The following is a 22,617-nucleotide window of genomic DNA, read 5'->3' on the forward strand; positions in this document are numbered from 1 at the left end:
AATATAGGTGTTTATAAGTTTCCCTTTTACTATACTTACGCTGTATACAAGTCTCCTTGTATTTATCTCCCCTGCTGTGTTTGGGTATCCCTAGAAACTCAATGTTAAATAGTCTGTGTCTTAAAACTCTGTTTTAATCCACTCTTTTTATACTGAGCCCTGCTGGTACGGTAGGAAGGTACTGGTGTGGAAAAATGTTCTCTTATGATTAAACCTGTAATGTTTTGGCAGGACAGAATCCCTGGACTATGAACCTCAGAACAGGTTCTTAGTATTCATTCCTTCCCTTTTGACGCAGAGAAAACCTGAAGGGTCAGGGAGTTGTCTGACTGCTCTGCCCCATTTCAGATAAAGTTTTGGCAAGTTAATTTTCTTTGAGAGCCTGAGTTACAGGGAACAGAAGGCTTTGTGTGCTTATCAAAATGGTTTTCCTGATTCCTGCATGAAGCATGAGGCAGTGTTTTTCCATCATTCATGAGGAGAACCTTGTTGGGCTCCTGAAGGAAAAATTCATATATTTGGGGGGTTCCCTGAGACTGGACTCCCTAAATGTTTTAAATCTCAAGCTAGTCCAATCTGTGTCTCCAGCAAATTCAAGTTACCAGTTTAAATGTTCCTAGAGGTTACTGGCTCCAGTTGCTTCACCTCCAGGTAACTGACAGTTCTATTTGTCTGTCTCTGATTTGGGGAGCATTGATTGCCAAGTACTCAAATCTTTCATGAATCTAAGAACAGGTGTTGCCTTTCAGGTTGTTTAGTTTTTCTTTCTTGTTGTGAAGATAACAATGATCTCTCAGAGCTCTTTACACATCTGAGCAGAAACCATCCATTCAGTTGTGCTGCTCTGTATTTTTCCTTTATAAGACTGTTTATCATTTTCACTTATTCATTCCTCTGCTAGTGACCATGTAGGTGGTTTCAAAGTTTTTCTTCTGTGATCATATGTGGATCTCTGTATTTGAATTTCTTTCCTTATGTTCTAAAATATCTTACCCTGAATACATGTTTGTCACCCTAAAGACATTTTCCATGCGTTACCTTCTGTTTTATCATTGCCCTTTTGGGGGCAGGATTAACACCTTACCCAAAATGGGATCAGATGTCAACACTGATGTTCTCAAGTGCATCAAAAGAAAGATGTTGGACTTCCCTGGTGGTGCAGTGGTTAAGAATCCGCCTGCCAATGCAGGGGCACGGGTTCAAGCCCTGGTCCAGGAATATCCCACATGCCACAGAGCAACTAAGCCCATGTGCTACAACTACTGAGACTGCGCTCTAGAGCCCGCCAGCCACAACTACTGAGCCCGTGTGCCACAGCTACTGAAGCCCATGTGCCTAGAGCCCATGCTCCGCAGCAAGAGAAGCCACCGCAATGAGAAGCTCGCGCACCGCAACGAAGAGTAGCCCCCACTTGCAGCAACTACAGAAAGCCCGCAAGCAGAAACGAAGACCCAACGCAGCCAAAAATAAATAAATAAAAAAATTTATAAAAAATATTAGCTTTAGGTTTCCCATAGATGTTCACTATGAGGCTAAGAAATTGCTAACTATTCCTGTTACTCTGAGTGTTTTAATCACGGTGTATATCATAAGTGTATATCACTATAAACTTCCCTTTTACTACTCCTTATGCTACATACAACTGTCCTTGTATATTTCTCCCCTGGTTTTTACCTAACACTAAAAAACATGGAAAAGATTTTATTTCCTCTGCTCTTTACTAAAAATTGAAGTTGTTACTTTTATTTTCCAGTCTTGCAGAAAATGTGCTGGAAGTATAAGCATATGGAAATGAAACCTGTGAAGAGCAAAATGCACTGTGGGCTTTGTGGATCATGGAAACAAAAGGCTTCCAGCTCCTGCTAAAAAAAAACATTAAAAATTTCCCATCTCTCCTTTTATACTCAATAATGATATTACTCAAAATGATATCCCCTTTCTACAGGTCATCTCAATTATTCTTTGGATTATTACCTTTAAATATCCATACATCTTTTTGGACTTTCCAGTGGGAAATCAAAGTAGTCTTGCATAGATATCACCCTACTCATGAATTCGGGATGAGTTAGAACAGTGCAGATAAACCCAACTCTTTCCAATTGGGAGGAATTCATGGCTTAATGGGGTATACATTGTGTCACTCAATATGAACAGTAGCAAAATGAAAATGCTCAATAATATAATATTTTAAATTTTTAAAGAAAATGAATATCCTCTCAAATGATGTTAAACACAAAAAAACAACACAAGTATTTGTTGGCCAAATAAGTTGGAAGTCTCAAGTCTCAGATAACAATGTCCAAACTCAAGACCACATATCATATATATATATATATATATATATATATATTATATATATATAGTTTGTAATAATTATAAAATTGCACATGAACCATATCCATATTTTATCTTTATGGTGAATCTTTACTGTTAATCAAAGAAAGCAGGACTTTTTATATTGCTGCCCTCTATTTACTTACACAAGACAGCAGATCCTGAAACAGTGTTTAAAGTGTATTATGTGGTGGAAATACAAGTGATCAATAATGATATCTTCACTTACTGAGGCACACACCCTCAAATAAAAGACATATACATACCTCGGCCTCTGTATTACATCACATGACATTTTTTACTTTTGTTCAATGCCCTTATTTGCATTTCATAAACCAGAGCTTTACCATTTGTTAACCATCTCACTTTTCCTACTAAATATAAGCACCAGGACTGCAAGAACCTGTCTCCTGCCCAAAGACACAAATCCTTGATTTGTGCCTTGATTATCAGTGCTGAATGGGATATGTTGACCCTAAAGTGCATGCCAATGAGAGTTGTGAAACCTTAGCATCAAGAGTATAGTCTCATCGTGAAGGAGATATTACAAATATTACATAGTATGCTAAGAATTAAATTTATATATTTTCACTGAGGTACTTCATGGTAAAGGGTGTCTAATATACCATAGGAAATGCATCGGTGTTTGGATAACAAGCAGGAAACACAAAAGCTTTCCCAGAGGCCCGAGAGTTGGCCTGCATTCATTGCAAGGCCAAGTCTTTTCCTGCTGAAGAGAAAAATGTCACACACGTCCTTCATCAAAGGTACTCAGTGACCATAATGGGCCAAGGCATTCATAAGGATATTTTGTAGTGCTATCTCTGAAAATGGTAAAAAAGTTCCAAATCATAAAAATGACTCATATTTTCCTTTTCTTAATAATATGACTGACTGGAGCTTCTTATGAAGGGGGGATAAAGTTTACCTCTTCACAGCATTCAATAAAGAAAAATGTCTTGCCTCCTTGAATAGCAATCAAATCCTCTGTCACAAGCCAAAATCGTGGAAGAAGTCCATTTCAGCACCCTGTTACTGTTCTACCTCCTAGTCCCTTTATGATTTGTAATCATGCTTATTAGAATTCATTACACCCCTCTTCTAGACCACTGGCATGATCCTGAGGGTCACTGGCAAGAAGGCACTGAAGAAAAACATGAATTACATTTTTGTTATTAAGGATAAATTAGAAATTAGTTTCACGACTAAAATTATAACAATAAAGAATAAAAAAGGAAAATTTCCTGAGGAAAAAAAGGCTCAACTTGTAGTACATGACAATATTGCCTCATAATGTAGAATGATTAAATGAAGAAAACTGCAAAATTTATCTAAAAATTCATAACTATAATGGGGCATTTTCATTTATCCTCTCTGGTGATAAAAACACAGTATTTGTTAGAATACAATGGCTTGGAAAAGTTAATAAAATTTTTCTATGAAACAACTACAGAAGTGTTCGTTTAACAAAAAATGCACATGCTTTTAATCACACACAATCAACAATAATTGAAAACAGATTGAGGGATTACATTCAGCTACAAGGAACAGGACACACACACAGTCTTTTTGGACTTGAGGAAGGTGCTTATTCTCATATGGAAGGACCAGGTAAATGAGCCAGTGTTCAACGCAGTAGAGAAACTTCCACGTTGTCGTTTTTGAATGCATCCTTAGAGATGTTATGGTGAATCAGGAAAACATGCTCGGGCTTCCTTGGTGGCACAATGGTTAAGAATCCGTCTGACAGTGCAGGGCACATGGTTTCGAGCCCTGGTCCAGGAAGATCCCACATGCCGTGAAGCAACTAAGCCCATGTACCACAACTACTGAGCCTGTGCTCTAGAGCCCATGTGCCACAACTACTGAAGCCTGCGCACCTAGCAACAAGAGAAGCCACAGCAACAAGAAGCCCGCAACCAAGGGTGGTCCCCGCTCGCTGCAACTAGAGAAAGCCCGGGCACATCAACGAAGACCCAATGCAGCCAAAAATAAATAAGTTAAATAAATTAATTAAAAAAAAACATGCTCATTAGCACTATTGACAGAATAAGGTGTTTCCTATGCAATTAAGACTTATGTGAATATAAAGTAGAAGAGAATCAGAGAATATTCCCAAGCAGTAAAGTCTGAGTAGTTTCCTGTTGGACACAAAAGGCCTTACAGAAAAATCTAAACCCCAATGGATTGTTCATATGGATCTTATAAAGACATCAGTGGAAAGCTACACCTCTATGAAAATGGCAGTCAAATAAATCATTGGTGGGTTTGAGAATACTCTTAATTAGGAAAGCAAAGAATCTGAAAAATGAGCTGGAAGATGGTGTCCTTGACTCCTATGTATCTGTCTCTATCTGTATGATGGCTCAAAAATCTGACTAATGCCTTCTTCACATGAGCTTTCCAAATCTCATGCAAGAGAGGCTATTTGTGAATTCTACCATGGAACCATAAAGGGGATGAATTCTGGAATATCTAGTTCCTGATTTAACCTTCAGGGAGGATATCTCCAACTCTACATTTTATGGTCCTATCACATCTCTCTTCTTACATCAAAGTCTGCCTCAGTAAATGAAGATGTCACTATTGATCACTTGTATTTCCACCACATAATACACTTTAAACACTGTTTCAGGATCTGCTGTCTTGTGTAAATAAATAGAGGGTAGCAATATAGAAAGTCCTGCTTTCCTTGATTAACAGTAAAGACTCACCATAAAGATAAAATATGGATATGGGGCTTCCCTGGTGGCGCAGTGGTTGAGAATCTGCCTGCTAGTGCAGGGGACACGGGTTCGAGCCCTGGTCTGGGAAGATCCCACATGCCACGGAGCAACTAGGCCCGTGAGCCACAACTACTGAGCCTGCGCGTCTGGAGCCTGTGCTCCGCAACGGGAGAGGCCACGATAGTGAGAGGCCCGCGCACCGCGATGAAGAGTGGCCCCCGCTTGCCGCAACTAGAGAAAGCCCTGGCACAGAAACGAAGACCCAACATAGCATTCAATCAATCAATCAATCAATCAATTAAAAAAAAAAAAAAGACTCCTCATTTCCTCCTCTTAAAAAAAAATATGGATATGGTTCATTTTCAGTTTTGTAACCATTACAAATTTTCTCTCTCTCTCTCTCTCTCTCTATATATATATATGATGTGGGCTTGAGTATTGACATCGTTAACTGAGATTGAGACTTCCAACCGATTTGGCCTACAAATATTTGTGATGCTGTTTTTTTGTGTGTTTAATGTCATTTAAGAGGATATTCATTTTCTTAAATAAACTAAAATCTTATATCTGGCTCCACCGCGGGGGTGTCAGTGGCTGCCTCACTGTCCTTGAGTTCTCAGTGTTAGGAGGTGGCCGGTGGAGAGAAGCATCATGTTTGAGGCAGAGACCCTGAGGCAGCCCCGCAAGTGGCCTCGTTCATTGCTCTTGACAATGCCATCACCCTGTGGCAGTTCCTCCTTCAGCTCCTAAAGGAGTCTCAGAACGATCACATGATCTGCTGGATCTCTAATGACGGGGAGTTCAAGCATTTGCAGGCAGAAGAGGTGGCTCGTCTCTGAGGGATTCAAAAGAACAAGCCTAATATGAATTATGACAAACACAGCTGATCCCTCAGATACTATTATATGAAGAATATCATTGAAAACGTGAGGGGTCAGAAGTTTGTGTACAAGTTTGTCTCGCACCCAGAGATTCTGAATACGGTTCCTATGCCAGTGGGCAGGCTTGAGGGAGACTAAAGCTTTACACATCAGTGAAGTCAGCAGCGAGAGATCCACAGATGAGGAGAATGGAGGGAAAAAGAAGCCACCGCAGCCTGGTGCCAAGACCCCTAGCTGCAGTGACTACAGATACTCTGGCTTATATTCTTCATTTACCCTCAAATCTTTGAACTCCTCCAATAGGAAGCTTTTCAAATCTCTAAGGTTGAGAATCCAGCTGAGAAATTTGCAGAGAAAAAAATCCCCGCTGTTATCAAATTTGTAACACCTTCCAAAAAGCCACCAGCTGAAACTCTTGCTGCCGCCAATTCAACTGACCCAAGTATTTCTCCATCTTCCAAGGAAACTATCCAAGTGCTGGAGAGTTTATATTCCCCCCAACTGCCTTCCCTAGAAACACCAACTTCTGCATCCAGTGCAACTGCTGCTTTTACCACCACACCTCCTATTTCATCCATTTGTCCTTCTCAGGAACCTCCTAGAACACCTTCAGTGCTGCTGAGTTCCAACCCAGACATGGACCCAGACATGGAAGCAGACATGGAATTAGTGGCTTCTCAGCCAATGGAACTTCCAGAGAACTTGTCACTGGAGCCTAAAGACCAGGATTCAGCTTTGCCAGAAAAGGACAAAATAATTCATCAAGGTCCAAGAAACCCAAAGGGTTAGAGCTGGCACCAACCCTCATGATCACAGGTAGTGATCCAAGCCCACCGATAATATTAAGCCCATCTCTCCCTAGAGCTTCTCTTATGCCAGCACTATTTTCACAGACACCCATCTTACTGTCTTGGAGTCCCTTGCTCTCCAGTATCTACTTTTGGAGTATTCTCAGCCCTGTTGCTCCCCTAAGTCCAGCCAGACTTCAAGGTGCTAAAACACTTTTCCAGTTTCCTTCTGTGCTGAACTGTCATGGGCTGTTCACTGTCTAGCCTGGATGGACCTTTCACCCCTGGCCCATTTTCCCCAGATCTACAGAAAAAATAACCTATGCACTTGTGGAATGAGAAAACCAAAGAAAAAAGAAACAGACAGACATCGAACAAGAATACTTTTGAAGTGCGCAATTGATACTCCCACAATGATAATAGTCTATTGTGATTTCTGCCATTCCCCATTAAAATGCTTACTTAGGAGTCCCTCAAAAAAATAAAAATAAAAAGATTCACTATCTTCCTAAATTTCTCATTATGCTATACAGTATAAGTGTATCAGATCATCATGTTGTCATCTTTAAATGCAGTTTTATTAGTCAGTTATCCCTCAGTAGAGCTGGGGGTGGGGGGCAGGAAGATTTTCCAGGTGCACTCCAATGTTAAGTACAACTTACTGTTTTTCTTCTATCAGTGAAAATGGGAATACAATTGCCTCATATATATTATAGCTGTTGACATTTCAAAGTTTTCTAGGCACACAGGGAACACTAATCTAAAATAAATTTCCTTCTAGTGTAAAATGTACAGCTGAGAAGTTAATGCACACAACTCACAGCTTGTGGTTTGACTGAGATTTGTTCTGGCACCCAGCTAGGGCTGAGTGATTCAGACCTCCTACCAGAGCCAAATGCTCTGGGATTCTTTAGCTTAAGTACCTAATGAGTGGGGATGGGGGAAGGGATGGGTGGAAAGCTCAGCGCTGTCAAGGACCAAAGATGAAACTGGAGCCAGCCTCTTTATTACAAACGGTGAGTTCCCATCTAAGTGTCTGCCTTTCTTAACAAGAAGCACAGTTCCATACCAGGCAACCCCAGGCCATGGGAAAGTTCTGTTACAAACCTAAAGCGCCAGGCGGGGACAGATTCAATCCCAGCGGCGCTAAGTGATTCTGCTGAGTCAGGCTTCCTCCCACAGGTTGTCACTCAGGCACGAGGGGGCGGGGTATTGGAAATCTGTCCAACCGGGAGGCCGCTGAGGCAGGTGGGTGGGGCGATGCTCAGCACCGGCCTGGACGTCCTTTCTTTCTCCAATTGCGCCTAGAGCCACTCGCTGTGTGCGGTTCACTGCTTCTGGAGACCCGTCAGTCTCACGTATCTGCACGGGTCGTTGGAGTCGTTAGGAAGGACTCAGGAAACCTCGAAATGGTGAGTGTGGTGCCCCAGGCTGGGGCCGCCGCGGAGGGAGTGGTCGAAACCGGCCGAAGCCGGCCATCTTTTTGACACGGCCTCCAAACCCCGGAGTCTACGGATACGCCGGGTCTGCGGCGCCGCTCGGACCTCTGTCCCCTCCGGCTCGCAGCGTGGGGATTGGCCCGGCAGCCGGGACCCTAGGCGTCCTGTTCCGTCACTTCGCGCAGGAACTTCCACCCCGGCGCCTCTCCGCGCGGGTCTGCGCCCGCAGCCCCTCTTCTCTCCCGGATTGTGCGGTGAACTCGGGCGCCGTCTTTAGGTGACAATCGTGACTCGTTCTCCAGGATTCGGTCCTGGGATTACCTGTTCCCTGACGGGTCCCAGACCCTCCTTGCTGCCCAGGGGGCACCCGTTTTCCTCTGAGTTTTCCAAATGTTTGAGAAGCAAAGTCTCAAATCAAAGACCCCGGCCCAGCAGGTAGCTCTTTGTAGGGCTTGTAGTAAATCATTACATTTCCATGTTATTCCCCGTCTTCCCAACGTCAGTTTCCCCTCTCCGATTCACATCGTCTATCAACTGTTCATCTTCCGTGGTCCATTTCATACAAACCCAATATTTTAATTGTTTTTCCTATTTGCGCAGAGTCGTGGATTACATTGGGGAGGGGGGCGGTCTGTGTATATTTTGCAGGAGCGGAAAGCCAAGAATAACTACTTGGAAGTAGGTGTATGAAATTCTTTCTCCTCCCCGTTTTTTTTCTGGGAAGAGACATCCTATGGGAAGTCCTTTTTTCGAGGTTTTTTATGAAACTTTTCTGGACGATCTGTGCTGTGACCACTGCCCGTCCCTGGGTTAGTCCCCTTCAAAAGATTTATTCACTTATTTAAGTTTTTCTTTTCAATAGTGTAAAATGTATTTAATTAATAGAGCTTGAAAGACCATGTAAAATATTTCCGAAGAGGTAAGAGAGTTGAATTTCAGGGGGAAAAAAATTTTCAGTATTACATTCCAGTTGTTAAGAATTTTTGTTTCACTTTTTTAATTCCCTGAGTAAGGTGAGTTCTTTTGGACTCTCCTTTACTGTTGGTTGATTTCAAATGAAATGCCAGGATTTAGACTTGGAGACAAAAAGTATTCAAGTGTGATTACTTATGTACTAATTAAACTTGCCTTGGAAATAATAAATGATTGACATATTTTTCCTGAAAGGAATATATACTTGGGGTTTTCTGGGTGAATTAATAAAAGTGGCTGAGAATTTTCTTCTCTCATTTCCACATACACACTGGGTTTGAGTGATTTTGCTGAATTGTCCAAACAGGGTTTGTGTATTTAAATGATCACTGGCGCTTACCGTAAAGACTTGTTCTACTATCACCACACTAATTTTAAGACATTTCCATCACTCCCAAAATGAACCTCATGTCCATTAGCAGTAACTCTCCCTTCTCATCCCGAGGCCTAGGAAATCACTAATCTATTTTCTGATTCTATATATTTGCCGTTCTGGGTATCTCACGTAAAATATCAGTGGTGGTTGAGAGCGCCTGTAGTGGGGAGCAGAGCCTGAAGTCAGTATCTTCAAACTGAGGCCCCCTTTGAGCCTGCACAGGGAAGTGGATCTTCCTGGACATCCTCCCCCTGCCCAGTCCTACCTGCTCACACCCACCAATGGTAGTCCTTATACTGTGAGAAGCTGCAGAGCCCTGAAATCTGGGGGTGTGAGTTCACAAGGGTGTAGGCATGTTGCCCTTTCAGGGTGGTACTTGTCATTTCCTTTAGCCTAGGCATTTTAAATGTTATATTTGAGTGGTCCCTCCATGATATAGGTGCACTCAGAGTGTAATTTGTGCCCATTGAGAAGTCTGTGAGGATGAGGTGTTCTGTCCTGTGGACAAAGGGTTTATGAATATAGGAGTCCATTTGGATCAGAACCTTACCCTGAATCAGGCTTAGAGTTTCCTGACTTGTGATAATGGAAGCCTGGGGTAGGGAGAGCTTCCCTGCTTACAGGACTGGGGAGGGTTTGTGGAGCTCCCAGAGTTTATTCCTGTGGCTGCCCAGGTGTCCCTGCCCTCATTGAGGGACTGACCGTTTACAAGAGTTTTATCTCAACCGGGCGTATCTAGACTCTCAAGTCTGTAAAGATGTTCAACTTTCTGAATATGGGCTTTTCTTCCGAATTGTATGGACACAGTCTGCTTATATGTTTTGATTCCAATATTTGTGTGTCTTTTCTTGGATTCCTTTATCCGTTCAAGATTACAGCCCTTTGGGCTTCCCTGGTAGCGCAGTGGCTGAGAATCTGCCTGCCAATGCAGGGGATGCGGGTTCGAGCCCTGGTCTGGGAAGATCCCAGATGCCGCGGAGCAACTGGGTCCGTGAGCCACAACTACTGAGCCTGCGCGCCTGGAGTCTGTGCTCTGCAACAAGAGAGGCCGCGATAGTGAGAGGCCCGCGCACCGCGATGAAGAGTGGCCCCCGCTCGCCACAACTAGAGAAAGCCCTCGCACAGAAACGAAGACCCAACACAGCCAAAAATAAATAAATAAATAAATAAATAAATTTTAAAAAAGAAAAAAAAAAACTGGTATCAAAAATAGTTCCAAGTTAATAATAAAAAATAAGTCCTTAAATTTGTGTATAGAGCCTTACCATTCACAAAACACACTTATGTACATTAAAAAAAAAAAAAAGATTACAGCCCTTTGATTCTAGTTTCCATTAACACTTGGGCTTTTAAAATCTATGTTGATTAACAGGTACCATCTAAGGCAAGAAAATTGGGAAGTCAAGTAGAATTTTTGTTTCATTTAGACAAGAGAACCTCAAGACGTGAAATGGGTGCATTTAAGTTCTCAGGTGCTTTTCCATTTTTAGGTCAGTGTTTGTAAGTGCCTGTCCCTAGAGAACTTTAACAATTAAAAGTCCTCTAGTATTCCTAAAGCAAATGAATTTCTATTTTAATGGATGTGGGGGGAAAGAAGAAACAAATTCTATTTCAACTGATATGAGAAAAACACCTCAAAGTTTATGTCAATCTTTCAAATTCCTAGTCCATTTAAGGCTTAATTGCAAACCTAAAATACAGTGTAATATGCCACTTATTTCTGAAAATATCTCCGTTTACTCTAATGGAGAGAAAACCTATAATATCCTGTGTGCCTTTAGTTAGAAAGGGAGTTTTCATTTTTTTGTGGTTTACACTTTTATATCCATTACTGTTTAAAGGATCAAATCTTGCAGTGGTTTTCTATATAGAATGGTTAAAATTAAATTCCTAAGGGAAGAAATTAAGAAGACTCCCTGCCCACATATGTTGCCCCACTCCTCTGCTCTTAACACCAGCCACCCTCAGATAACCAGTTTTGATTAAGCCTTCATCATCTTTTGTGTTGCTTTATATAAAACAACCCAGTGCGAATGCCTATTTTTCTTAAAGTTTTTATTCTAGTAATGATTATTTGGGACCCACATATTTGTTGTTTCACTACTGAAAGTTAAGCCTCACCCCCTCCCTTTCCCCTAGTGCCTCTTACTTGGACAGGCTGATAAGAAAATGTGGAGGCTCCTGCTGTGTGAGCTGCTGTTTGCTGGGGAGATTTTCCTGTGCCCTGTGCTGCCCTGTGTTGCACTGCTGACCCCACCAAGCCTGGGTTATATACAGGGAGGATACTGAGTTGAAAGTTTCTGTCAATTTTTTGTACTTTGGGAGCAGGAGTATGAGAATGGGGCCCTCCTTCCAGTGGTCCTGGGTTGATGTCTGAGCTGGTACCTATCTGTGTTTAGAGTGAAGGTGTGACTGAGGCTGGGTTTGCCCAGACATTAGTGTTGAGGGGAGGACTGGGGGAGTAGGAGGATGATTATACCCTGTGCATGAGGTGAGCCCAAAGGACAGTCACTACTTTCAAAAGAGCAGTTATTTCAGTGAAAGTGAAAGAGAAGAGACAGGGAAAGGCAGCCTGTAAGTGGTGAGATTCCAGAAGGCTCACCAAAACTTTTAAGTAACTCTGAGGCTGTTGCCCCTGCATCTGTTGCAACAAAGATCCTTACCCTCTCGGTTATGGTCAACGACACTCACCGTCTCAGCTTGGCACAGCAAAGGGATTTGTTCAAACTCAACTTGAACTCGGGTTTCTTAAGCTCTATAAGGCAATCAGTGTCATGAGGAGGCCTCTAGCCCTGCGAGCAGTGATGGGAGGCTCTCTGAGGAGTGCCTTAAGTTGGCCATAGGCTTCTGATGCAAGGCACTGTCCTAGGTCTCACATTAATATGCCATTAAAGCTGCAATTATCCCCCATACTGGGATCTCTTAAAAACAGAGGACTCCACTTAGTTGCCTATTATGGCTTTGGTACTGGAAACAGCACCCCAGGAGCTCAGCTTGGCCACTGACACCTACTTGTGATATGATGGAGCCAAACCTTGGCAGTTGGGCTTATGCTTCCTTGGAGAGATGACATTTCTTTCTTCAGTCCTTTGAAAGATGCTGTGGTGCTGTTGGAGCCACCCTCTCCAACACCTTGGTTCCCTGGGTAGCTGCTTGGGATTCACTGAATGCACAGCTCTGGGGAGTGAATAGACTAGAGATGACAGTACACCCTGGAACATGGTGGAGCTCAGTGGAGAGTTGCTGCCCTTCATCCCTTAACTGAGACAGCCTTGATGAAGAGCCAAAACCAACTGTCGCCACACCTAACCAAACATCAGGCGGTCATCAGGATGAGTTGTAATGAGTCAGTGCTCTTTTTTTTAAATAGACTGCAGCTTTTTTTAGGTTTACTAGGAAGCTGATCAGAAATTACAGAGAGTTCCCAAATAACGCCTCGGCATCCACACAGTAGTCATTATTCTTTAAATCTTGTATGACTGGTCCATTTGTTACAATTGCTGAACCAATACTGATGCATTAAAGTGGGCAGGTGACATTAGCATTGACTTTTTGTGTTGCATAATGTATGGATTTTGCAAATGTATAATAACATGTGTTAATCATTTCTGCACATATAGTGTAATTTTACTTTCCTAAACTTCCTCTGTGCTCCACAGATTGATTCATCTCTTCCTCTAATCCCGAAATCCTCCAGAACCAAAGATCACTTTCCTGTCTCGTGCTTTTGTCTTTTCCAGAACGTCATATACTTGGAATCATATAGTATATAGCTTTGTCAGATTGGGTTCTTTCACTTAGCAATATACTTTTATGCTTCCTCCATGTGTTTTCATAGCTCTACCTCATTTCTTTTTATCAGTGAACAATATTTCATCGTATGGCTATACCACTCATTATTTATTTGACTCTTGAAGGATATCTTGCTTACCTCTAACTTATGCCAGTTATGAATAAAGCCCCTACAGGTATTTGTGTATGGGTTTTGTGTGAACATAAGAACTATAAGAGTTGAAGTCATTTGGGCAGATAGCAAGGAGTGTGATTGCTGGATCTTAGTATGTAGTGTTTTTTTTTTTTTAATTTTTAATTTTATTTATTTATTTATTTATTTATTTATTTATTTATTTATGGCTGTGTTGGGTCTTCGTTTCTGTGCGAGGGCTTTCTCTAATTGCGGCAAGTGGGGGCCACTCTTCATCGCGGTGCGCGGGCCCTCTCACCATCGCGGCCTCTCCTGTTGCAGAGCACAGGCTCCAAACGCGCAGGCTCAGTAATTGTGGCTCACGGGCCTACTTGCTCCGCGGCATGTGGGATCTTCCCAGACCAGGGCTCGAACCCGTGTCCCCTGCATTGGCAGGCAGATTCTCAACCACTGCGCCACCAGGGAAGCCCAGTATGTAGTGTTTTGAAGAAAGCTCCTGTCTTCCATTGTAGGGCTACCAAATTCCATTTCCCCCAGCAATGAATGAGGATTTTCTTCACCTTTTCACCAATATTTGTTGTTCTGAGTGTTTTGCATTTTAGCCATTAAATAAGTGTGTAGTGATAGCTCATTGTTTCATTTGCAATTTCCCATTGACAGTTGACGTTGAGCACGTTTTCATATTTCCTGTTTCCCTTCTGTATGTCTTCTTTGGGAAGCTGTTTGTTAGATATTCGGCCAATTTTTCATTGGTGGTTTGTCTTCTTACTTTGACAATAATACTTCTTTAGATATTTTGAATACCAGTCATTTATCATATATGTGTTTTGTAAGGATTTTCTCCTATTCTGTGATTTTCATTCTCTTTACACTCTTTCTTGAAAGAGACATTTTTCATTTTAATGAAATGAAATTAAAAATTATAAAGGCATTTTTCATTTTAATGAAGTGAAATTATACTTTTTTTTTCTTTTATAAATCTTGTGATTGTTGTTATATTTGATAATTTGTTACCAAACCGAAGGTGACCTAGATTTCGTTCTGATACTTCCCAAGAGTTTATTACTTTTGCATTTTACATTTTTCTCTCTAGCTTCTTATAATGTATTCTCTTCGTTTTTTCTCTAGTTTGAATATGATATACTTTGATCTCCATTTCTGTGTTTTCATATTTTCTGTTCACTGAGCTTCATGAACCTACAGGTATTGTCTATCATTAATTTTAGAAAACTCTTAGTTGTTATTTACATGTTCTATTTCTTTCTTTCTTTTCCTTTAGTTAATTTCATTATATGTATCTTGAGCCTTGTGTTAAAGAAGGTCATGCCAGGCTTCATAAATATTGTGTTGTATCTTTTAGTTCTTTTTGGTCTTCTTGTTAGACTCTGGTGAAAAAGACTCTTTTGGGTTTAGGCGTTAAGAACTGAATATTTGGGTCATATTTAAAAAACGTCTTTCTCTTCTTTTTTCCAGTTTTAGGACATCGGTTTGCCCTTTGATGTCAGTGCTCTTATGGCTCTGGGAGGACTTGTTTATTTCAAGCTTTTTCATTCTCTTCTTGTGAGATTAAGAATCACAGCTTCTAAATTCATAAATCCCAGAACTAGATTTTCACCTGGCAGTAGCCAGTGTGGCTGCATGCCCAACACTTGTAGCTGAAATTGCAGAATGGAGACTTTATGTTGTGTTGGAGAAAACCACTATACATATTTTCTAGTCATGGGAAAATTCACCATCACACTATTATGGACCTCAGTGAGCTCCCTTGCAAACTGTAGCTCTTAAACTGTTCCTTAAGGACAGTAAGGCCCAGGGTATACTGTTAGGGTGTGATGAGAAGAGTTTTTCTGGCATGTAATTGCACTGTGTGTTCTAAAATTTGGCTGGAAGCAGCCCCGAGGCACATGAGTATAGGGATTTTTTGGTCTAATACAATATTGCTTCTTCCTTGTGAGTGAGCTCTAAGTTTCAAATTTTCTAGCTGCATCAAATTATATATAGAGAGAAAGGAAAAATAGAGTCTGTGATAATTGTTACACAAGTAGAAGGCAATGGTTCCTCAGAAGAATATATTCAGGCATCTGCATCTGATTTCTTTAAAGGCCTGGAGGACTTTGGGAGAATGTGGCCAGCTGGGATTTGTTAAAAGTTTGATTTCTCCAGGCCACCTGGACTCTGATGTTAGATGATGGGACTAGGAAAAAGCTTCCAGTTCTTGACAGTGTTTCTATTCATTGAAACCTCATGAGTCTTGATCCTCTGCCTTATGAAGTGCTGTAAATGGAGCATCATAGGAAGAAGATGAAAGAATTTTTTTCACAAGAAATTGATGTTCTTAAAATGATATTTGTTTTATTTGTACAGTATTTCTGTCATTTCCCTTCATTCTCTGGGCTCTGCCATTGTGATATAAGTGATGATGTGTAAATAATTTTCATTTCTTCATGATGCTGCTAAATTATTGAGGAAGTGTGGAGAGTAAGTTTCTTATGATCAAGTCATAGAATAACTTTGTAAATAACAGAATCATACGTAAACTTCCTATAAATGAAGTGTGGATGTCTAGTTCTGTCAATCTCATGTGTCTCGGTGTACACATATTTTCGGTATTTTAGGATTCAGTGACCATTGAGGATGTGGCTGTGGACTTCACATTGGAGGAGTGGGCTTTATTGGATCCTTCACAGAGGAAACTCTACAGAGATGTGATGCAGGAAACCTTAAGGAATCTGGCTGCAGTCGGTAAGAATGAAGAAATTCCCTAACTTTGTCAATTAGAGAAGTATTTCTTACCTGTCAATATTGTTCCAAGATGTGGAACGTGGAAAGGGAAGACATTGGTAAAGAAACTAGAAATGGTCAGAGCTCATTCTGGACCTAGAATCTAATAATTTTTCTATAATTTATAGTACTTTGGGATCATTTTTCTGGGTCTGCATTTCAGGAGCAAAACGGGAATATCATGACATTGAAGATCAGTACAAAAACCAGGGGAGAAAATTAAGGTGAGTCACACTTAAAATACAAAACATTGTCTCATGAGAATTGTGGTAATATTATGAAAAATTTAAAAGAAGCAACATAATAAATAACCCCGCCTTCAAATTGAGTTATTCTTTTTTTTTTTTTTAATTTATTTTTGGCTGTGTTGGATCTTCATTGCTATGTGCAGGCTTTCTCTAGTTGCAGCGAGCGAGGGCTGCTCTTGGTTGCGCTGTGCAGGCTTCTCACTGTGGTGGCTTCTCTTGTTGCAGAGCATGGGCTCTAGGTGCGCGGGCTTCAGTAGTTGTGGCACATGAGCTTAGTTGCTCCACGGCGTGTGGGATCTTCCCAGGCCAGGGCTTGAACCTGTGTCCCCTGCATTGGGAGGTGGATTGTTAACCACTGCGCCACCAGGGAAGCCCCAAGTTGAGTTATTCTTAGAAAATGTTTCCCAAAAATATTTTCTTAAATGGGATATAAATATTTAGTGTTTGCAAAATAGTTCACTTGCAGTCATTAGTAATAAAACCTATACTTGAATATCACTTTTTTTTTTTTAAAGATTGATTGATTGATTGATTGATTACTATGTTGGGTCTTCGTTTCTGTGCTAGGGCTTTCTCTAGTTGCAGGCAAGCGGGGGCCACTTTTCATCGCGATGCGCGGGCCTCTCACTATCGTGGCCTCTCTTGTTGCGGAGCACAGGCTCCAGACGCGCAGGCTCAGCAGTTGTGGCTCACGGGCCTAGTTGCTCCGCGGCATGTGGGATCTTCCCAGACCAGGGCTCGAACCCGTGTCCCCTGCATTAGCAGGCAGATTCTCAACCACTGCGCCACCAGGGAAGCCCTGAATATCACTTTTTAATAGAAAGTGTGAAGTCCCATTGAGAACATTCAGTATACTCAATTTCTAACAGTTCACACATGATAGAAAACCAGTTCCTATAATTCATAATAAATATAATAAATGTAAAATGATTAATAAAGAAGTCATTAATAATATTCTCATTTATTACAGAACTTTTATGGTAGAGAGAGTCTGTAAAAGTAAAGACATTAGTTTATGTGGAGAAAATTTCAACCTTATTCCAACTCTCAATCTGAACAAGAAAACTCCTGGATTAAAACCATGTGAATGCAGTGCATGTGGAACAGTCTTCACGGATCATTCATCCCTTAATAGACACATGAGATGTCACATTGAACACAAAACACGAGAGTATCAAAAATATGGTGTAAAGCCATATAAATGTAAAGAATGTGGGAAAGCATTCATTTATCCTGGTTCTCTTCGAACACATGAAAGGAGTCACACTGGAGAGAAACCCTATGAATGTAAACAATGTGGAAAAGCATTTCCATATCAGAAATCCTTCCGAACACATAAAAGAATTCACAGTGGAGAGAAACCCTATGAATGTAAGCAATGTGGTAAAAGATTCAGTGCTCAAAAACGTTTCCAAATACATGAAAGTAATCACACTGGGAAAAAACCCTATGAATGTAAGGAATGTGGGAAGGCCTTCACGTGGGAAACAAGCTTTCGACAACACATGGTAACACACACTGGAGATGGATTTTATAAATGTAAGAAATGTGAGAAAGCATTCATTTATCCCAGTTGTCTTCGAATGCATGAAAGGAGTCACAACGGAGAGAAACCCTATCAATGTAAACAATGTGGAAAAGCCTTTAAAAGTCCTGAAACTATTCAAATACATGAAAGAATTCACAGAGGAGAGAAACCCTATGAATGTAAGCAGTGTGGTAAAGCCTTTAATTATTTCAGTTCCTTCCAAATACACAAAAGAAATCACACAGGAGAGACACTGTATGTATGTAAAACATGTTCTAAAGTACTGAGTACTGCCAGTTCTCTTCGAAATCATGAAAGAATCCACACTGGAGAAAAGCCCTATAAGTGTAAAGAATGTGGGAAAGCCTTCACATGGCAAAAAACCTTTCGAAAACATATGATAACACACACTAGAGATGGACCTTATAAATGCAAAAAATGTGAGAGAGTATTCATTAATCCCAGTTCTCTTAAAATACATGAAAGGATTCACACTGGAGAGAAACCGTATCAATGTAAACAATGTGGCAAAGCCTTTAGTTACTACTGTTCCTTACAAGTACACAGAAGAACTCACACTGGAGAGAAACCCTATGTATGTAAACAATGTGGAAAAGCCTTTAGTTGTCATGAAAGCCTTCAAACACATGAAAGAATTCACACAGGAGAGAAACCGTATCAATGTAAACACTGTGAGAAAGCCTACAGATACCACAGTTCTCTTCGAACCCATGAAAGGAGTCACACTGGAGAGAAAACTTATCAATGTAAACAATGTGGTAAATGTTTTAGTTCTCAAAAAGGTTTCAAAGTTCATGAAGGAACCCATACTGGAGAAAAACTCTATGAATGTAAAATATGTGGGAAAACCTTCCATTCCATTTACATTCAACTGCATGAAAGAATTCACACTGGATAGAAACCCTATCAGTGTCGGGAATGTGGGAAAGCCTTTATCTCTCAATCATTTGAAGACACATGAGACTGCACACTGCATAGAAAACATATAAAATATGGAGAATGGGAAAGGCTTCTCTGATCTCAGTAGTTTAAAAGGATGAAAGGATTCCCTAGATAAAACCGCATTTGTAAACAGCCTGGGCAACAACTTCAGTTGGCCAACATCATGTATGAAAATTCCCATGAAGAAGAAGTATAAATGTAAATAACATGAGATAACTTAATGGAAAGTACTCCGTGCCTAATGTTCCAGAAAACCTTCAATATGAAAGAGTTGTTTTAAAAGTTTTATAAATATGTTGTGTTTAGTAAGGATCTTTCTTCAAGTGTATCCTTGAACAGTGGATTTCTCCTAATTTTAGAAATGAATATTAATGTGAGGTAGTTGTGTACATTGTCTTTCAACAATAGTACATAAGATTTAAAGGTAGTGATTTTTCCTTTAATCAGATAGTGATTATTTTTCTTTCCATTTTAACCCTGTTGGATCCATGGGTGAATTTAAGTGTATTTCTTTTTTTTTCCTTTTCTTTTTTTTGGCTGTGCCATGCGGCATGTGGGATCTTAGTCCCCTCACCAGTGATCAAACCCGCACCCCCTGCAGTGGGAGCACAGAGCCTTAACCACTGGACTGCCAGGGAAGTCCCCAAGTACATTTCTAATATGCAGTTGGTCTTAAATTTTTATAATGTTCTATTCATTCTCAGTTAATGAGCCATTGCAAAATGGCAGTTTGCTATTTGTTGGGATATGCCTAGTAGCTTTGTGTGGCAGTTCCTGTATATTCATAATCTATTATATATAGTACCCTTTCCACTGAGAAAGATACTTTTTGGTGGTGGTGAGTATAGGAGCCTTTTTCCATTTTCCATTCTATTAAACACTTGGAATAAATTTTATGTATGGGAAGGATGTCAAAAAGTATAGTTTCATGTAAATTATGCTTTGTATTTCCTTCTGACTGGTATTTGGTGAATAAACTATGAGACTTGTGATAATACAAAAAATCTAGAGTTGGAGATATCTTGCCTGTGAGTAATATTAAGACCTAGACTTTCCATAATCCATCCTCTTTTTGGTTCCATATCAGCATTCACCAGTAGCTCACCTGTGTGTGATTTAAAAGCAGGTACAAAGAAGATATTCTTCACATACTGGAATACCCACACTGGGAGAGAGGCAGATACATAGGAGCTTCAATGACACCATCTTCCAGCTTATTTTCCAGACTCTGTCCTTATAGTCAAGAGTATCATTAACACCACCAACAAATGTTTGATTTCCATTTTTATGGATGTGTAGTTTCCCCTGCTGTCTTCATACCTTCCAAATCAAAGATGCATCAGAGTTTGAATTTTTTTCTGTAAGGCCTCTTGTGTCCACTGTCAAAGTATTCCAGTGTTTTATGGTTGGGAATATTCTCTGATTCTACTCTTCTCTGGATTATATCTTCATAATTTCTAATTTGTGTAGGAAACACTTTATGCTGTTAATAGTGCTAGTGAGTATGTGTTCCTGACTCACTACGGCATTCACGACGGTGCCACCAAAAAGAATGACATGGGAGTTTGTTTCTCTGCTGCATTGTACAGTGGCTTCCTTGACCCATTGTTTACATGTGAGAATAAACGCCTTCCATCAGGAAGACGGTGGGTTTTTCCTGTTAATTGTAGCTGAATATAACCCCTCAATATGTTTTTTATTTTATTTTATTTTATATAATTTAAACTGAATTTTTTTGTAAAACGGTAGTTTTTGTAGTCGTTTCAAATATTTTACCAACTCTTTGATGCTTTCGTTAGCTAACACATGTTGTTTTTCATTTCCTCAAAGAATATATTGAAGTACCCATTTTATAAATATTCAGAAAAACTTGCAGTTTTGTTCATTTAATCATTATACAATATGAGTCTGTTTTATCCTGTGACTAGAAAGTCAACTACTTTATCCTCAGGCCATTTTCTTATTTTTAGTTACAGTTTTGGCATGGATCTAATTTCTTACTCATCTGCAAAAGTTTAATCTTGGGTTTTTTTCAGTGCCGTCTTGCCAGTGACCACAAGATCATACCTCTAGTCAAATACTGGGGCAAAATGAATTCAATTAAGAATTATTACAGGCGGGCTTCCCTGGTGGGGCAGTGGTTAAGAATCCGCCTGCCAATTCAGGGGACATGGGTTCGAGCCCTGGTCTGGGAAGATCCCACATCCTGTGGAGCAACTAAGCCTGTGCGCCACAACTACTGGGCCTGTGCTCTAGAGCCCATGAGCCACAACTACTGAGCCTGCGCACCTAGAGCCCTGCTCCACAACAAGAGAAGCCCACACACCGCAACGCAGAGTAGCCCCGCTTGCCACAACTAGAGAAAGCCTGCACGCAGCAAGGAAGACCCAACGCAGCCAAAAATAAATTAAAAAAAAAAAATTATGTACATGTACAACTGAATCACTTTGCTGTACAGCAGAAATTAACACAATATTGTAAATCAACTATACAATAAAAATTATAAAAATGAATGATTACAAATCCTATAAGACTGTGGTGTGTAACAGTAACAGGGTGTTCAAAAGGACTTCTTATAGGAATTTTACTTGTGTTAGAGGATTTGATTGCTGTTCATGGTAGCAAGAAGTATTGAATGCTTTTAGGTGGTTAACTTTATTTTATCCTTGGTGATCATAAATCATTTTCTTGAAAGCAAGAACATTCTCGTGGAGCTCAACTTAATTGCTAAGAAGCTTTATTCAATTATGTTAGTAAGAAGAGGGGGCTGTTGGTCATTTTTATGATTTTTTATTTTATCTTTTATCACTATTAGAGACAGGTTATAAAATACATAGATTCACTTCTTAGTATGCTAGGTAATATTTTTATAATCTCCTTTGTGACATAACCAAGGCCTATAAACTTAGGCAAATTGTGAGACAATAAAAAGCTAGCAAGAGAGAAAGATAGGACTATGCCGATGAACCCTTTCTGAAGGACTATACTCTTTTTTTTAAAAATTAATTTTATTGAACTACAGTTGATTTACAATGTTGTATTAACTTCTGCTGTACAGCAAAGTGATTCAGTTATATATACATTCTTTTTAATATTTTTTTCAGTTTATTACAGTTTATAATAGGATGTTGAATACAGTACCCTGTGCTATAAAGTAGGATCTTGTTGTTTATCTGTTCTATGTATAATACTTTGCATCTGCTAATTCCAAACTCCCAATTCATTCCTCCCCCATTTCTTCTCCCCCTTGGCAACCATAAGTCTATTCTCTGTGTCTGTGAGTCTGTTTCTGTTCCATAGATAAGTTCATTTGTGTCATATTTTAGATTCCACATGTAAGTGATAGCATTTGGTATTTGTCTTTCTCTCCCTGACTTCACTTAGTGTGATAATCTCTAGGTTCATCCATGTTGTGCAAATGGCATTATTCTTTTTTATGGCCGAGTAGTATTCCATTGTATATATATACCACATCTTCTTTATCCATTCACCTGTCGATGGACGTTTAAGCTGTTTCCATCTCTTGGCTATTGTAAATAGTGCTGCTGTGAGCATAGGGATGGACATATCTTTTAAATTTATTTATTTATCTATTTATTTTTGGCTGCATTGGGTCTTCGTTGCTGCGTGCGGGCTTTCTCTAGTTGTGGCAAGTG

At 40.2% G+C, this 22,617-nt stretch overlaps 2 protein-coding genes across 5 annotated transcripts in view; one reads left to right on the top strand and one right to left on the bottom strand.

Annotated features, from left to right (window-relative positions):
* LOC309658667 (uncharacterized protein) overlaps positions 1–22,617 on the bottom strand; it is a 167,611-nt gene that overhangs the window by 129,068 nt on the left and 15,926 nt on the right. The window lies entirely within an intron of this gene.
* LOC309658666 (uncharacterized protein) overlaps positions 5,492–22,617 on the top strand; it is a 66,873-nt gene continuing 49,747 nt past the window's right edge. For 2 of the 4 annotated variants that reach the window (XM_082457503.1, XM_082457505.1), the window contains exons 1-3: positions 5,495–8,141; positions 16,057–16,183; positions 16,386–16,446. Coding sequence is in view for 1 of the 4 variants with exons in the window: in XM_082457502.1 (XP_082313628.1) it covers positions 8,139–8,141; positions 16,057–16,183; positions 16,386–16,446; positions 17,441–18,917 (1,668 nt within the window). In the remaining 3 variants the exon portion in view is untranslated. The other 2 variants (XM_082457502.1, XM_082457504.1) reach the window with 2 other exon arrangements.

This window comes from Balaenoptera physalus (genome assembly GCF_965194825.1).
Source record: "Balaenoptera physalus genome assembly, chromosome: 3".
NCBI classification, from domain to species: Eukaryota; Metazoa; Chordata; class Mammalia; order Artiodactyla; family Balaenopteridae; genus Balaenoptera; species Balaenoptera physalus.